Source organism: Panthera uncia (assembly GCF_023721935.1).
Source record: "Panthera uncia isolate 11264 chromosome D3 unlocalized genomic scaffold, Puncia_PCG_1.0 HiC_scaffold_8, whole genome shotgun sequence".
Lineage (NCBI taxonomy): Eukaryota > Metazoa > Chordata > Mammalia > Carnivora > Felidae > Panthera > Panthera uncia.
This window is the reverse complement of record NW_026057586.1, coordinates 76,409,111-76,424,798: the sequence shown is the minus strand read 5'-3', so window position 1 is coordinate 76,424,798 and position 15,688 is coordinate 76,409,111. Positions and strand designations below refer to the sequence as shown.

General features: G+C 43.8%; 1 protein-coding gene across 1 annotated transcript in view; it reads left to right on the top strand.

Annotated features, from left to right (window-relative positions):
* Positions 1-516: 516 nt before the first annotated feature.
* Positions 517-15,688, top strand: part of SRRM4 (serine/arginine repetitive matrix 4) — a 275,510-nt gene continuing 260,338 nt past the window's right edge. Inside the window, exon 1 of the mRNA XM_049619894.1 lies at positions 517-691. Coding sequence (XP_049475851.1) covers positions 575-691 — 117 coding nt within the window. The 5' untranslated portion in view covers positions 517-574. The remainder of the gene's footprint in view (positions 692-15,688) is intronic.

The following is a 15,688-nucleotide window of genomic DNA, read 5'->3' as shown; positions in this document are numbered from 1 at the left end:
TGCCTATTTGTGTAAATAAAGTTTTATTGGAACACAGCCTTGTACATTTGTTTATGCAGTATCTATGACTGCTTTTGCACTGCAAGGACACAGGTGAGTAATTGCAATGGGGATGGTATGGTCTACAAAACCTACACTGTTTACTATTTGGTCCTTTACAGATAAAGTTTTGCTGATTCCTGTTAAGAGCAGGGGTTTGAGTCTGAGCTCCAGTACTTACTAGCTGTGTGAACTTGAGAAAGTCATGTCACCTCTCTGAGTTTTAAGTTTTCATCAGTCAGATGGAGAGAGCAATAAGACCTGTCTCATATGGTTGTTTAAGGACTTAATGAGCTCAGATGCTTTGCACATTTCCTGGCACATGGAATATGCTTAATCAATGATAGCTGTTATTAATGAGTTAGTACTATGAACAGTGAACAATAATACTAAAACAAAACCACCTTTTGTCCCTTGGGCAGAAGTAGATACTTCCCTCAGTCCTGGCAGTAAGTTTTCTTCCTTCATCACAGACGTTCTGGCAGCCCATAAGGAAACGTGTTTATCTTGAAAGCACCTGGCAGAGACAGCACGGATGGAGCTGAGCTGGTGGAAAGACCCCATTTCTCAAACCCAGCTTTCTACATGGAATTATTCAAAGGGAACCCTTATCAAGCAGCCTTCCAGCTCCGGTGCCATCCATCTTCTAAAGGTAATTCAATAGCCCTTGGTAGCTGATGATTTATGGGGCGGGTGGCTGCGGGGAGGTTGCTTTTTGTATTACAGCCTGTTTTTTATCAATGACCAGCAACCCGCTGTCTGGGGCCAGAAGCAACAGGCTCTTTGTTTAATCCTATTAATAAGGTCTTGGTTACAGCCAGCTCTGGGCCAGCAGAGGGCCACTGGCCACTGGGCAGATGAAGGATTTGGATCATTCTGAATTGAAAACACCAATTGTTAAAGTAAGACTACTGTGCCTTAACTGTAGTAGAGCTCTGTCTCCTCTACAAAGCTACTTCAAGCCTCCAAACCTCATTTGATTAATGCTACAGTCCTGGGAGGGAGAGATTGTCATTCTTGCTTTACAGATGAGATGTTGAAACTGGGAGGTGGTTAGTCATCTTGTGCCTGGATTAAGTGCCACTATCCTAACAGGATGCATGTGTCCCTGATGAGAAAGCCTGGGGTATGAGCTGACCCCAATGTACCAGTCCTAGTGTTTCTGTCATTGCCGCCTGATTCTGAACACGAGAGTAGAAATTCTCATTCATAATTTCATTCTTAGGACCTGGTACCAAACCTGGCACATAGTAAGTGCTTAATAAATATATTTAAACACTGGAATGGTGGCCAGGCCTTTGCATGTATGTTTCCTCTTCCTGAAACACTCTCCTCATCCTCTTTGCCAATGAACTCCCACTTGTCTTTAAGGTCACATCTTATATCTCATCCTGTGCCAGTTGGTGTCAAATCAAGACAAAGAAATTATATTCATTAATGTTACTGAGAGAATTTAATAGGAAGTTGGTTAACTACTTACTGAAACAGAGAAAAAGTAAAAAGGGTACCTTGTGTATAACCAAAGTGCATTAGTTAGTCACTGCCACATAACAGAGTAGCCCACAACTTAGTAACTGAAAACAACCGTTCGTTATCTCCTCTTTTCTGTGAGTCAGGAATCTAGGCATGGCTGAGCTTCATCTCCTGCCTCAAGGTTTCTCCCAAGACACCAGTAAATGTGGCAGCTCAGGCTGAGGTCTCATCCAAAGGCATGGCTGGAAATATGTGTTCATGGTTGTTGGCAGGATTCAGTTCCTCGTGGACTATTGGGCCGATGCCTTCAGCTTATCTGTGCCTCTTGGCTGGAGACCTCCCTCAGTTTCTTGCCACGTGGGCCTCTCCGTAGGGAAGCTCACAACTTGGCAGCTGGCTTCATCAGAACAAGTGAACAAGACAGAACACTCACGTTGGAGGTCACAATCTCATTATTTAATCTGTCAAGTGACATTCCATCACCTCTGCTGTTTTTTTAAAATTAATTTATTTATTTTGAGAGAGAGAGAGAGGGAGAGAGAGAGAGGGAAGGAGAGAGGCAGAGAGAGAGAATATAGGGGAGGGGCAGAGAGAGAGGAAGAAAGAGAGAATCCCAAGCAGGCCCCTCACTGTCAGCATGGAGCCCAATGTGGGGGTCGAACTCACAAACCGTGAGATCATGACCTGAGCCAAAGTTGGACTCTTAACCAAATGAACCACCCAGGTGCCCCCAGCTGCTTCTATTTTCTCATATAAGTGAGCCACTGAGTCCATCCTGCACTCCTGGGGAAGGGATCACACAACAATATGAATACCAGAAGCAGTGCCACAGGCTGCCCGTCACAGGCTCAGACCCACAGGGCTGGAGGGACAAAGGGAAGAGGTTGGGGCTTTAGAATCTAGATATTTGGAGGAGGGTCCCCCATGGGGTCTGAGAGGGTGGCCCTGTCCAGCTGATTCTGGTGACTCTGATGGGACACAGTGAAGCTGTTTCCAGGAGTGCAAGAAAAAAAAAAAGGAAATGAGAGCTAGCTGCTGTTTCTGGAACCAACCAATACTATAGGCTGGATGGATGGAAGGAACGGTCCCTGTTTCCTCTGTAATGGGTCGAATCCCCGCCCCCTCCCATTCCTATGATGAAATCCTAGCCTCTGGGACCACAGACCATGACCTTATTTGGAAATAGGGTCATTGCAGACATAATTAGTTAAGATGAGGTCATACTGAAGTAGGATGGGCCCTTCATCCAATATGGCGGGTATCCTTATAAAAAGAGGCAATTTGAACACAGATACAGTCACACAGTCCACGAGAACACAAAGGCAGAGATTCCTTCTACAAGCCAAGGAATGGCAATGATTGCCAGCAAACCACCAGAAGCTAGGAGAGAGGCATGGAGCAGATTTTCCTTCACAGCCTTCAGAAGGGACCACCCCTGCTGACATCTTGATCTTGGACTTGTAGCAACCACACGCGTGAGACGATGTTTGTATGCTGGTCAAGCTGCCTGTGGTACTTTCATGGTACTTGGTTCCGAGTAGCCCTTGGAAACTACCACAGCTGCCTTCAGCCTTGCTGTCTCCTCTGGCACCGTCCATCTTGCAGGGCCCACTAAGGATGCAGGTGGAAAGCTGGGTTGTAGTTGCAGCCCACGTGGCTGATGGAAGGCGGGGTGTGAAGCTGGGTGATGGGAACGGCCAGCACACACCTCTTTGGCAGGGCGAGCTTTCAGTGACCCCACCACACAAGCTCCAGCTGGTGTCCCGCCCTCCGTGTGTCCCCTCGGTCCTCCGTACTACCTTCTGTCATAGAACTTACCACTCGCTTGTGGGAACTATTTGTCTGTATCCTCCTCTAGACCATGAACTTCGTAAGGGCAGGCACTCTGTTCTGTGTTCTCCACCATTTCACCTGTGCCACGATGGACAGCTATCCTATCATACATATAATCTCATTTAATCCTGAAAATAACCTGGAAGTGCAGATATTTTCATCCCTACTTTGCTTCTGAGAACACCAGAGATCAAAGAGCTAAAATGGCAAAGCCAGGGCTTGATTCTCCTTTATACTCTCCTACTTCACTCCCCTCTACCCAGAGTTTTAAAGCTACTACGTGTTAAAGATTTACAGTGTACCAGGAACTGGGTTAAATGCTCTCTGCATATCTTCCTCTGTCTCCATATTTATATTAGCTACATTACCATTTAATCCTCATTTCATAGAGTAAGTAGTGCTGATGGAGAGCTAGAAACCAAACAGAATATTCCAGTTAAACTCATTTCCACTGTGCAGCCAGACAGCTGAAAATCAACCAGTGTCCCTCCACTAAGAGCAGATTAATAGGTTGTTGATACATCTAATGGTTTGTTTAATTGATGGCTTTTGCCATTATTAGGGGAGAGTTTAGAGGGGTTTTTATGATTATAAGACCCATATCAATTAGCCCTGGAAACAAGAATGTAAATATAAAATGTTATTTGTTCTGTTGCCAAGCAAAATAAGCACCTATACTGGGAGCCAGAGATTTAAGAATTTATTCAGCAAATATTGGAGCATGTATTATGTGTTTGGCACTGTTCTTGCAGCTGTGTAGGATGTAACAGTGTAAGATGCATTTCCTGTCCCCAGGGACCTTGCCATGTAGTTAAGGAAAGGAGATATGCACACATCAGATGTTAATTAACAAAACAAGGCCGTAGGGGTAAAGAGCAAATTAATGGAATGGACAATAGGAAAACAGTGCTTATGGAAATTCAGAGGAGGGAGTGATAATGATGATGGTGATGAAGAAACTTGCCACCATTTTCTTGAGCATCCATTGCATTCCAGGCACAGTGCGAAGTGTTTGTGTACATTAGCATTTTACAGGTGAGGAAGCGGAGGCTTGAAGAAGTTGAATGACTTGCACGAGGTCACACAGCCAGTGAGGGATGCGATGAGAATTTGATCTTGGGTTATCTTACACAGGAAGGAGCTGTTAACTATATTGAGAGAGTGGATCTTACTCTGTATGTCCACAGAAAGCAGTTACTTCATGAAGGGCTGGGGAATTTTATGCAAATCTTAAAGAGTTGGTGACTTTTAAACTGGGTTTTGAAGCATGAATAAGAGTTCAGTAGTTGGAGAAAGAGAGAAGACATTCCAGGCAGAAGGAACAACTTATGCAGAATAAGTAGATATGTTCCTTATTTTATTGCCTCTGCCTCTAGCTATGCTTGCCACACTTTTTTTTTTTTTTTTTTGGCAGTGGCCACTATAAGTCATGCTCAGTTTCTAATGCCTCTTCCTTCTGGGAAGGGTTTGGAGTTTCAGAACACTTATCCTTTGACTCTGCTGGCACTGAGGCTTGGTTCTTTGGGAGAGAGAAGCTTCTGTGATTCTACAGCAGATCCAGATCTCATCAGTTATTTGGAGCACTTGGAAGAAAAGGTGGTGGGACATCCTTTCTCTTCTCAGCACACATACCTATTAGAAACGTTAGGAACATGTTGAGTGAACAATCCTTGGGAGGGCTCAAGTGCTTATTGCCAATTTTAAAAAGGCATTCTGAGAGAAAACTAACACAGATGGAAATAAATTGAATTTTCTGCCCTAGGAGATCTTGAGCAATGAAACCCATGTAATTGACCACCGGTTTTCAGAGGAGGGTGGATCTGAGAAGTGCGAAGGTAGGGGGAGGGAAGAGGAGGAGTTCAGAAAAACATTTAAAAATGTAGGAAAAGATCGTTTTGTAGAGTGAGGGGTGCAATCCCCTGGAAGGTCTGTGTTCCTTCCATCAGGCCAGAAGAAATGTGTTTAGGATGCCACACATAATAATGTCTGAGGGCTTCAGTTTTCTCATCTGTTAAATGGAAGTAATGGCACTGAACCTTTGAAATCTTACAAGGCAAGGTACAGAAAGGGCTTCCCGCATTGTCTGGCACATCGTAGGAGCTCAACAAGTTAGTTATTATTAATGATAGTATTGTGCTAGGGAGTGAAGTGTAAGGTTGATATCTTAGGATGGGTTCTCTAGAAGCAGAATATGACACAGGGGTTCTCATGCATGTGATCTACTGAGCTCTCAGAAGCAAGGGAGTGGGAAGGAAGGAGAGGATAGGAGGAGGATGTGGTTCTATTTGGAGACTAGCTACAGTCTGATCCCACAGAAAGCTCTCAGGTATGAACTATGCTGCAGAATTGATCCCATCTCAAGGCAAAGGGGGTGAGCTTTTTTTGACCACTGTGTCAGGTACTCATTGTTTATAGGATGACCTGGGGGAGGGAATGTACCTAAAGTGGGTTTTCTGGGTGAGGTGGCTCCTGTCTGAGAGAAGATCCTCCCTAGGGCATCTATGAGCATGGCGGCCAATACAGCCTCTGGGGATGGATGATGCATTTAGCTAGTAAAGGGCATCAGGGTTGGGTGCCCCCAGTGGTCTCCATTTCAGTTGTCAGGGTGAAGGATGTGGAATGGAAACTCTGGATAAAGTGGGTATGTCAAGAATCTTTTTATGTAGTGTGAGGGCAAACCTCTGGATACAAAGATGCAAGGCAGACCCAACTTGATGTAACCCCAGGTATTTCCAACTGATTCCTCATGGAGATCAACAGAATTTCTAGAATCCCAGCTTTGCACCAGCGCCTATCTTAATTATGCTGCTGTTCAAAGATAGGGTGCTTGCTCTTCTCATCTGTGAGCCTTCAGAGTCAACTGAGGAGATGATGATGTCTCCAGGACAGAAATTATGTTTGTATCCCCCATGGTGCCAAGTATGGTGCTTTGTATACAGTTGATACTCAGAAAGTAAAGTTGATCGAAGAGCATCTCTCCCAGGCATTCTTGGGGATCCCAAGCTGCTGACTTTTTTGGGGGTGATTAAAAAAAGTGCCTCCAGTTACAAAAGTCCAGACTTCTTGTTTTGGCATTTACGGCTCCCACACCTTCTTGATCTGGCCTTCATGATTATTGCCAATGACCCTCTCACCTACCTTCATAAGCCTCATGCTGTTGTCCAATCATTTCCAACCTCTTCTTATTTCCTCATGCAATGGTGTCATCATCTACCCAGTGGTCCAGGCTGAAATCCTAGGAGCAGTTTTTTATTCCTTTTTCCCTGATCCCTAACCATCAAATCTATGAGCATGTCTCGTTTATTCTTTCAAAATAAGCCCCAGTCTGGCCACTGCTCATCCTTTCCTTTGCTGCCATCCTTGTCCAGTCTCTGCATCATCCCTCACCCAGGTTACAACGTCTTACTCATTGGTCTTTCTCCCTGTCCTGAGTCTTGCTTACCAAAGCAAATTGTGTCTAGCATAGTACCTAGCACATAGTGGGCTTTCAATAAATATTTGTTGAATGAATGAAAGGAGAGGGAATCATGAGGTTCCCTTTTGACATGAAAATTTTTTTTCAAAGGGGAGCCTGGGTGGCTCAGTTGGTTGAGCGTCCAACTTGGGATCAGGTCATGATCTCGTGGTCCGTGAGTTCGAGCCCCACGTCAGGCTCTGTGCTGACAGCTCAGAGCCTGGAGCCTGCTTCAGATTCTGTGTCTCCCTCTCTCTCTGCCCCTTCCCCTCTCATGCTCTGTCTCTCTCTGTTTCTCAAAAATGAATAAACGTTAAAAAAATTTTTTTAATAAAATAAAAAATTAAATTAAAAAAAATTTTTTCATGGATTCCCAAAATAACAGTTGCTATTTTAGCATATTTTGCTTGAGAAATCATTTGTTGACCAGGTGCATCTATGAATTCAGTAATACTTTTGAATAAATAGATCTAAAGACTTAAAAAGTAGTTGTACTAGGAGTGAGACATTGGCAAATGGGCTTGAAAATTGGCAGATACCTTGCAATACCTCTAGAGCCCTCTAGGAGGCAGTGGCTTACAGGTTGGAATTTACTGTGTACTCTGGTAAAAGTAGGTCTTTGCTTATTTCTACAGCATGACTTATTCTGGGATTCTGTTCCCACCCCTATGCCTCTGTTCTTGCTGTGTCCTCCACTTGGATTGCCCTTTTGAATCTACCTCAAACTCTAAGTTTACAAAACCCATCCATCTTTAAAGTCTCAGCCCAAATGTCAACTCCTTTGAAGCTTTTCTTGATTTCACCCAAGTGAGAAGGTATCTTGCCCTCCTTGCCGAGCTCCCATTGAGCTTTATCTGTATTGCCTTTATTTATAGCCATGGGTGCCTGATTTAGAGATTTCATGAACGAATAATATTTTTTAAAGGGAGGGGGTAGGAACTGCCATGGATTTGACAACTATTAACTTCAAATTTTATCAACACCATCATTTCATAAAAGAAACTTTTTAAATACAAAAAGAGAAGAATGTAAGGAAAGAAGAGAGGGAGAGAAGGAGGGCATTATTTCAAAATAAGGAAGCATTTTCACAATGAAATAAATTTTATTCTATAAAAAATTCATACAAGGATGGCTTTTATTTTTGTCTTGTTTCTGAGTCCTGTAAAGAATTCATCACAAATAAGCCCTGGACTAGACAGGGGTGTTTAAAAACTGTCTTCTAATTCTTCATATCCCTACCCCATTACCACTTCTAGCCTTAGCTTTTCATGGGCAGAGAATGTGTCTGATTCAACACTATCTCCCCAACAAAGCCTGACTCACAGTGACTGATGTAAGGCTGGTTGATTGAGCATCATAAAGGGCAGAGACCCTGATCCTTCTCTAAGATAGTTTTGGCTCCTGATCCTTTGGCCCTGTACCACTGATGGTTAAATAAAACCCTTGCAGTAGAATTATCCTTTCTGGAAAGCAAGGGCAATGTAGAACCCCTTGGATTTTTGTCTGCTAACTCAGCACTGAAAGTATTCATTTAGCCTCCCAGGAAGGCATTGCCCATGCAATGTCGGGAGAAGAGGCCATGATGTTCTTGATTTGCAGTGTCATAGTAGGTGCTCAATAGGTATATACTTGCCAGATCTCTGCGGATCTTGAACTCTATGATGGTGATTCTCTTTTGGTCCTGGGACCTTTTCCAACAGAAAACATGAGTCCTGCCATGCTTGGCTTTATCTTCCAAAGTACAGTGCTCCTTTAAACAATGACAAGATGTAATGAAGACCAAAGGTGGCTGGATTCTGGGTTCCTTCCAGTCACAGAACAGAGGGAGGTCTTGGGGCTTACTCTGTGCTGGTTTTGATCATCATTCTTTTGAGAACCCTTGGGAGAACTGGGCCAATGACAAACAGCATCTTCCTGGGTCAAGGCACTAACCATAGACACCCCAGGAATTTAGGGGACAGAGCTATCCCAAGGAGGCTGAATGCCTAGTACCCAGACTCTCTGTCTGTGAAATAATGAATTCTCTTTTGATCATCTGCTGTGTAAATCACTGACGATGGGGAGTTAATCATGCATAGGAAATGAATCTTTTCTCTGAGTTAATGAGCAGAGAGCTCAGAGCAACATCTGTTTATTCCCCCTACTTTCAAATCTCTGGCAGTTTGAACAATTAATTGTACCCAATAATGTCTCTTTGTTTTTAGGCATTAGGGGAAAAAAAACTCAGTTCTCCCCAAAACACATATACTACCAGGTAGTGGGTAAAGAGGCATCTAGGCAGCTTCTTTACCCGCTTAAAAGTGACGTTCTAAGAACCAAAGCATATATATATAAGTGTAGGGGGGAGGGGAGAAGGGAAGGAAGGAGTAGAGGGGAGGGAAGGGGATGGGAAAGGAGAGGTGAAGACAGGAGGGAACCAGGAGGAAGGAATAATTTTGGCTATTTTTACAAGCGCTGCATAATGTACCAGTCAGTGTACCACTTATAGGATCATCATATTGTAATTGCAGGCAGAGGTATTATTATTCCCATTTTATAGAGGAGAAGTGCAAGGTTCAGAGGTTGTCACTTGCGCATGCTACCCAGCCAGGAAGTGGCTCGGGAGGGACTGACACTCAGATTGTCTAGGCTCTAAGGCTCAAGCCCTAACTGCTCCACTACACTACACTTGCCCTTTCCTTTCAGTGGAAAACCTCACTCGCCTTCAAGCCCTGAGCCTAATGCCCCTCTCTGATTCCTCCTGAATAGCCCATAGGCAGAGGCTCTGAGGCTGAGCTCTCTAGGTATCCATCTTGGCTCTTGCCTCTTTGCAGTGATGGGCAAGTGACTTCACTTATCAGAGCTTGAATTTCCTTATCTGTCAACTGAGAATAATTACAGTGGCTTCACCTATGTTTTTGCAAGGATTAAATGAAATGATATACAGAGAGAGAGCACAGAGCCCTGTATCAGTTATGTTTGTATTACTGTCCTTTATGGGGCACTTTCTATGTGTCAGGAGACATGTTATATACCATGTGCATCTCCATGTCTCACATTCAACACAGAAAGTACATATTAATAATCAATCCATCGTGTAGCAAATATTTACTGAACATCTATTACATGCAGTCATGTCTTGATGCTGGAGATGGAACCTAGTTGGGAAGAGAAACACTGAGCAGCAATTATGCAATTAAATGATGACGGGATTTACTGAGAGGGAGTATATGGTGCTAAAGAATGCCTAATGAGGGTCAAGGACATGACCAACATTTAGAGAAGGTGGTCTCAGAGATGTCTTTTTGGAGAAAGTGACATTTCAGCTAAGCCCAGAAGGTTGACTAAGAGGAAGTCAGTCAAGGAAAAAGATGAGGGGAGAACATTTGGAGCAGAGGATGAGATTGTACTATTCTTAATTATCTAGGATCTTTCATGTTTTAGTCCAAAAGAGTGATCAGGCATGGGCTCTTTTCAGATTTGTTGCAGACTCTTGGAGCTGGGGGGATGGGGGAAGTTGAGACAGGGGTATGTCCTATTCAGATTATTTGGAACATTTCCCTGCAAATGATTAATGATGTCCTCGGTTGATTTCATTGAGTGAATATTCTACTCTTACCAGATCCTAGACGATCCAGGCTGGAAGGAAACTTTGAGGTCATCTGGGGCTCAGAGATTGAAAATTGCAAAAAGATTGTACTTATGGGAAGTGGGGGCAGCTATTATTCACTGGGAATGTCTGCTTACAGTTCTCTGTTGGGAAGAGACCTGATTAGTGGCAAATAGTGGTTAGATTGATTAGTGATATCTGTTTCAGGAATAGCATTAGGAAGTTATGGCAGGCATGTGGGTAGGGTCAGAAAAGCTATACACATTTGGCATCAGAACTCCTCTTAGAGAGAAAACTGTCTTTGTCTTAGAATGCATTTTTTATCGGCTGTTTTAGGTATTGAAGATGGGACCCAAAGGACATAAACTGTAAGAAAACAGCAAAACAAAGACAGAACTAAGTTGTCCTGCATAAGTTATATGAATTCAGGGTTGTGAATGAGCAAGATGGGGGTGAGGAGCTTGTAGGAGACGGGAGGCTGAGCCACATGATGGGTAGCTGAGCCCAAAAGGCCAGAGAAGACAGCACGGGGACTTCCTGAAGTTAGAATAGCTCAAAATTTCAAAGATTGGGATACCTCATTTCCAATTTTAAGTAGTTTGCTTCACTCCAATGCACAGTTTGTCAACCCAAACTGACAATAAACATCTGTTTCATGTACTAAGACTTGTGCTGGTGACATTTGGGTGGGAGTAGAGGAATAGTGGCAGTGTCCAGGATGTGATGATATAATATGGGAAAAGAAGAGAACATGGGGAAGTCTGAATAGATGACCCATAAACTGAACCAACTCAGGAAAATAAAGAAGCCAGAGACAGAGAAATACATGCCCCATGTCTTCCCTCAAACATTCCTGGACCAAGAAGAAAGCAGAGTCTGTTATTGTACATGGGATAAAGGTCTGGGATCATTTCTTTTGGGTTTCGGAGAATGAGATATGTGTGAGATATATACCTATCTTCTTCCCTGTTTTAGTCTAGCCTCCTAATTTTACAGATGGAGAAACTGAGGCCCCTGTAGGGGGAAGGAACCTAATGGTGGTCTCATTCAGTGGCTGCCCAATGAGCCTTCTTTTCTGAGACTGTGGTAGGAGACACTAGGCAAGGGTAATGAGCCAGTGCCTGATGTCTGCCATCATTCTGGTCTGCAGCACTCAGCTCAGTTTGGGCAAACGATCACAGACTGTCAGATGCACTTTTATTTTTAAAGGGAAAATTATCAGAACTTAAATGAAGGCTGCCTAGTCACATGCATGTGTGCATGTGTTGGGGTGTTTGGGCAGGTTATGGGGTGCAGTTGGGAATTTGGACCTGACATGAAGATGACAGGGAAAGGAAAAGGGTTTCCCTTGGCTCCATATCCTGCTTTGAGGCCCTGCTATACCTCTCCGCCTTGGAGGGGTGATTTCAAGAGAAAGCCGTGAAACTCAGGTCTTGCACATAAGCAGTGGGTGGTCACTTAGCTAATAATGGTAATCCACCGGAGCCAGAAGGGATGCCTGATGAAAAGCTGGTTTCTCCCTTTGTCTCCCTACCATGCCCAATATTTCCACCATTAATTACCCCTTTGGGGTGAAGCATGGATATGTCGATGTCTTTGCCAAGAAGGGAGCCAATTTTGTAATCCCCACCAATGCCCTAGAAAGGATCCACCAGTGATAATCCCTCAAAATGTACTACTGTTTTCCAAATCTTTGCATGTAGACATTGTCACTTGTGTCTCATCACACTTTGGTATGCCCTCATTTTTCAGAAGAATAGACTGAGAGATTTTGACTTGGCTGACCAACTGAGGAGGAGAGGTGAGAATTCAGGTCTCCACATAACGACTCTCAGCATCTTAGGTGATTAGTTGTTTTACCTCTAAATAGGAGTACATTAAAAGTTTTTTAAATTAGATTTTGATTGTACAGTGATATATTTTCATTATGTAAAAAATTAGAAAATGGAGAAAAGCCAAAGAAGAAACGAAACTGTAGCCGTAACCCCATGAGGCAAAGGTGATCTCATTTTCAATTTGGGGCATATTCTTCTTTTCCATTAGTGTTAATGGATTTTTAACAAAAATAGGGTAAGAATATGTAGAATTCTGTGACATGCGTGTATCATTATTTATTTAACAAGCTCTATGATAGTAAGCATTTATTGAGCTTATTTGTTAAAAAGCAAAATGACACAATAATGAATAAAGCATGTTTCTTATAATCTGGATTAATATACTACCGAACAAGGTAGGGGCATACAATTCACCTATTTGCTCAACAACTAGATTGAGTGCCTACTATGTCCTAGGCACTGACTATGGCATAATGGATACAGCTGAAATCAGGATAGAAAAGGTTTCATGAAACTTAGGAACAGATAATCAAAAAAGACATTTGAGTAGGGGTGTGTGTGTGTGTGTGTGTGTGTGTGTGTGTATCTATAATATAATGAGACAGTGAAGGAGGTATGAAGGACAAGACAAGACTGGGTCGGTACAGAGAGTAGGAATCATGAGAAACTATTTAAAATACCCTCTGAAGGAGTAACATTTGAGCAAAGACCTGAAGTAGGTAGTGAACTATGTGAATGTCTGAGTGAAGAATGGACCAGCAACAAGTTCAGTGACAGGGAGGTAGGAAGGAACTTAGTGTTGGAGACAGAAACACTTGACAGCATTGTGAGCAGGGAGAATGTGAGGAAACGCAGTTGGAGAGGTCACTGGGGACCAAATCATGTAGACCCTTGAAGGCCACAGGAGTGTCTGGATGGTGGGTGGTGAGCTTTGTGAGGTCTCCAATAGGCGAATGACACCAGCTGATGTGTATTTCCAAAGCCTCACTTTGGCCTTTGTATGGAGGCTGACTATGGTAGGGGGCAAGAAGCAAAGTCAGAAGATCAGTTTGGAGGATTCTTTAATTATGCAGGAGAGAGTTGATGGTGGCTTGGACTGTGGTAGCAGCAGAGGGGCTGTAAGAAAGGGTCAGTTTTAAGATATATTGTGAAGGTTGAGCTTTCTGGACTTCCTGTAGAATTGGCTCTGGGAGTAACAGAAGGGACGTGGTCAGGCATGCCTGGGCAACTGGGCAAATGGTGGTAACACAACTGAGGTGGGGGGCAGCGGGGGGACAGTAGAGGAGAGTTAGAGCTTTGGTTTTAGATATATTAAATTGAAGATTCCTGTTAGAGTCCCAAGTGGAGATCCTAACCACACAGGTGTATATGCAAGCCTGGAGGTCAGGGGATGAGTTGAAATGGAAGATATAAATTTCAGAATCATCAGTGCATTGGTGTGTGAAAGTTATGTGACTGGATAAGAAAACGGCTATTTGGTGAGGGGTTGAGAGAAAGGTAGCTTGAGTTCCAGTGGGGCTGGAGGCTGATGGGAATCTGAGGACCACCTTCATTTAATTCGTGGTCACACTGAAGACTGGATCTGTGGTCCTAATGGTGGCAGGATGGGTCTTAATGAGAAAGTGGTCCCAAATTTACCTTTAAGGAAGGGAGGAAGTGGGGAGCACAGAACCTTGAAAAGAGGTTCTAAGACCCTGGGGAATAAGACAGAAAGGAAGACAGGAAATTGAGATAAAGAGAAGGTAGGTCAGGAAGGAGAGTGGGAGAAGAAGAGACTCAAGTTTATGGGTAAATACCAAGCTCTAGGAGCCCCCGCCTTGATCCCTCCTTCCTTTCTTCCTTCCTCCTTGCATGTATGCAAGCATGCATCTATCCATCCACCATCCATTTCTCAATTCATTTAGTGAGTCAATAACTCTTATTAAGCCCTTGCTTTTTGGCAGGTATTGGACTTTGGTGTCAAGGACATAAAATAAGAAGCAGTTACTTCGTGGAGGAAGCAGGAAGCACAAGAATTGCTCTGATCAGCTCTAGACAGACAGTGACGTCTTAATCTGTAATTTCCCAAAGCAAGTCAGTCCACGTACTAGTTGCATCACAATTGCTTGAGGGCCTTTGAGAAATACGTACTCCTGAACCCACCTAAAAATCGAAATCTTCCAGGGAGTATGTTTTGAAAAGGTCCCCAGGTGATTCTGATGTGCAACCAGGTCTGGGAATTCAGCTGATTGAGGTTCAGGTCGGATGAAAAGTTGGAATGATTTTTAAATAATTCCACTTTATAGCATTGTTACGGTTAAATGAGATCAAGGCAAAGCAAGTTCTTGGTGCAGAAATGCTTCCTGGACATGTCTGTGTGGCTTAAGACCTTCTCACTACCCAAAGCATCAAGTAGCATCTTGGTTAGAGGGGCAGGCTCCCAGCCACATCCCAGATGTCCTGAATCAGAATCTCCTGAGTGATTCACATGCACATTAAAGTTGGCTGGTAGAAGGGGGACACAGATAGTCCAACCTGTCACTGAGGCGGTCACACCTGGAGGCAGACCGTCTCTATTAAGGAGCACTAATGAAACGTAAAAATGATTTCCTCGGTGTAATTATATGATGCTGCTCTGCAGTTGTAACCCTGGGCTGCTCTGTTTCAGGTGATTTAAGTGCCCATTACACAGCACAGCGATGTATGTTGGGAAATCAGGGGTGATAGAGAGGCAGTGGGGATGCTGGCTCCTTGTGTCTCCCTGGACAAAGTCAGTCTGTGTTTGACAAGGGCTGCACCAGTGGTCCTCTCCTCTCTGTTTCTGGAGAGAAACACCTGCCCTTCCCCAAGACTGACCACTCCTCCATAACAGAGAGTGCTATAAGGCACAGAGCTATGCTGCCCAGAACAGTAGCTGGCTTCAGGGGAGTCCCCGAATCTCAGTACTTCTTGAATTTGAATGTGCACGTGAATCATCTAGGGATCACGTGAAAATGCACATTCGAATTCAGCAAGTCTGGAGTGGGCCTGAGATCCTGTATTTCTAGCAAGCTCCCAGGTAATGCTGATGCTGCATACTTTTATTAGGACCGTACTGTTATTAGGAAGACACCAGTACTTCTCAGTGGTTCTCAGAGAATACCCATGATTCCTCCCACCCAAGTTGAATTAAATTGGAATTTCTGGAAGTAGAATTTGGGCATCACTGTTTCTCAGAAATTTCATAGCTTATAGTCAGGGTTGAAAACTGGTTTAGGAGACATTTTCCCCTCTCCTGCTCGCTCTCCCTTTCTCTCTCTCTCTCTCTCTCTCTCTCTCTCTCTCTCCCTTCCTCCCTTCCTCCCTCCCTTCCTTCCTTCCTTCCATCCTCCTTCCCTGTACTCTTTGCCCCTCCCCTTCCCTCTACTCTTCACTCTTCCCCTTCTCTCTCTCTCTCTCTCTTTCTCTCTCTCTTTGCAGTGTAGGGAGGAAGGTAGGGGAGAGATC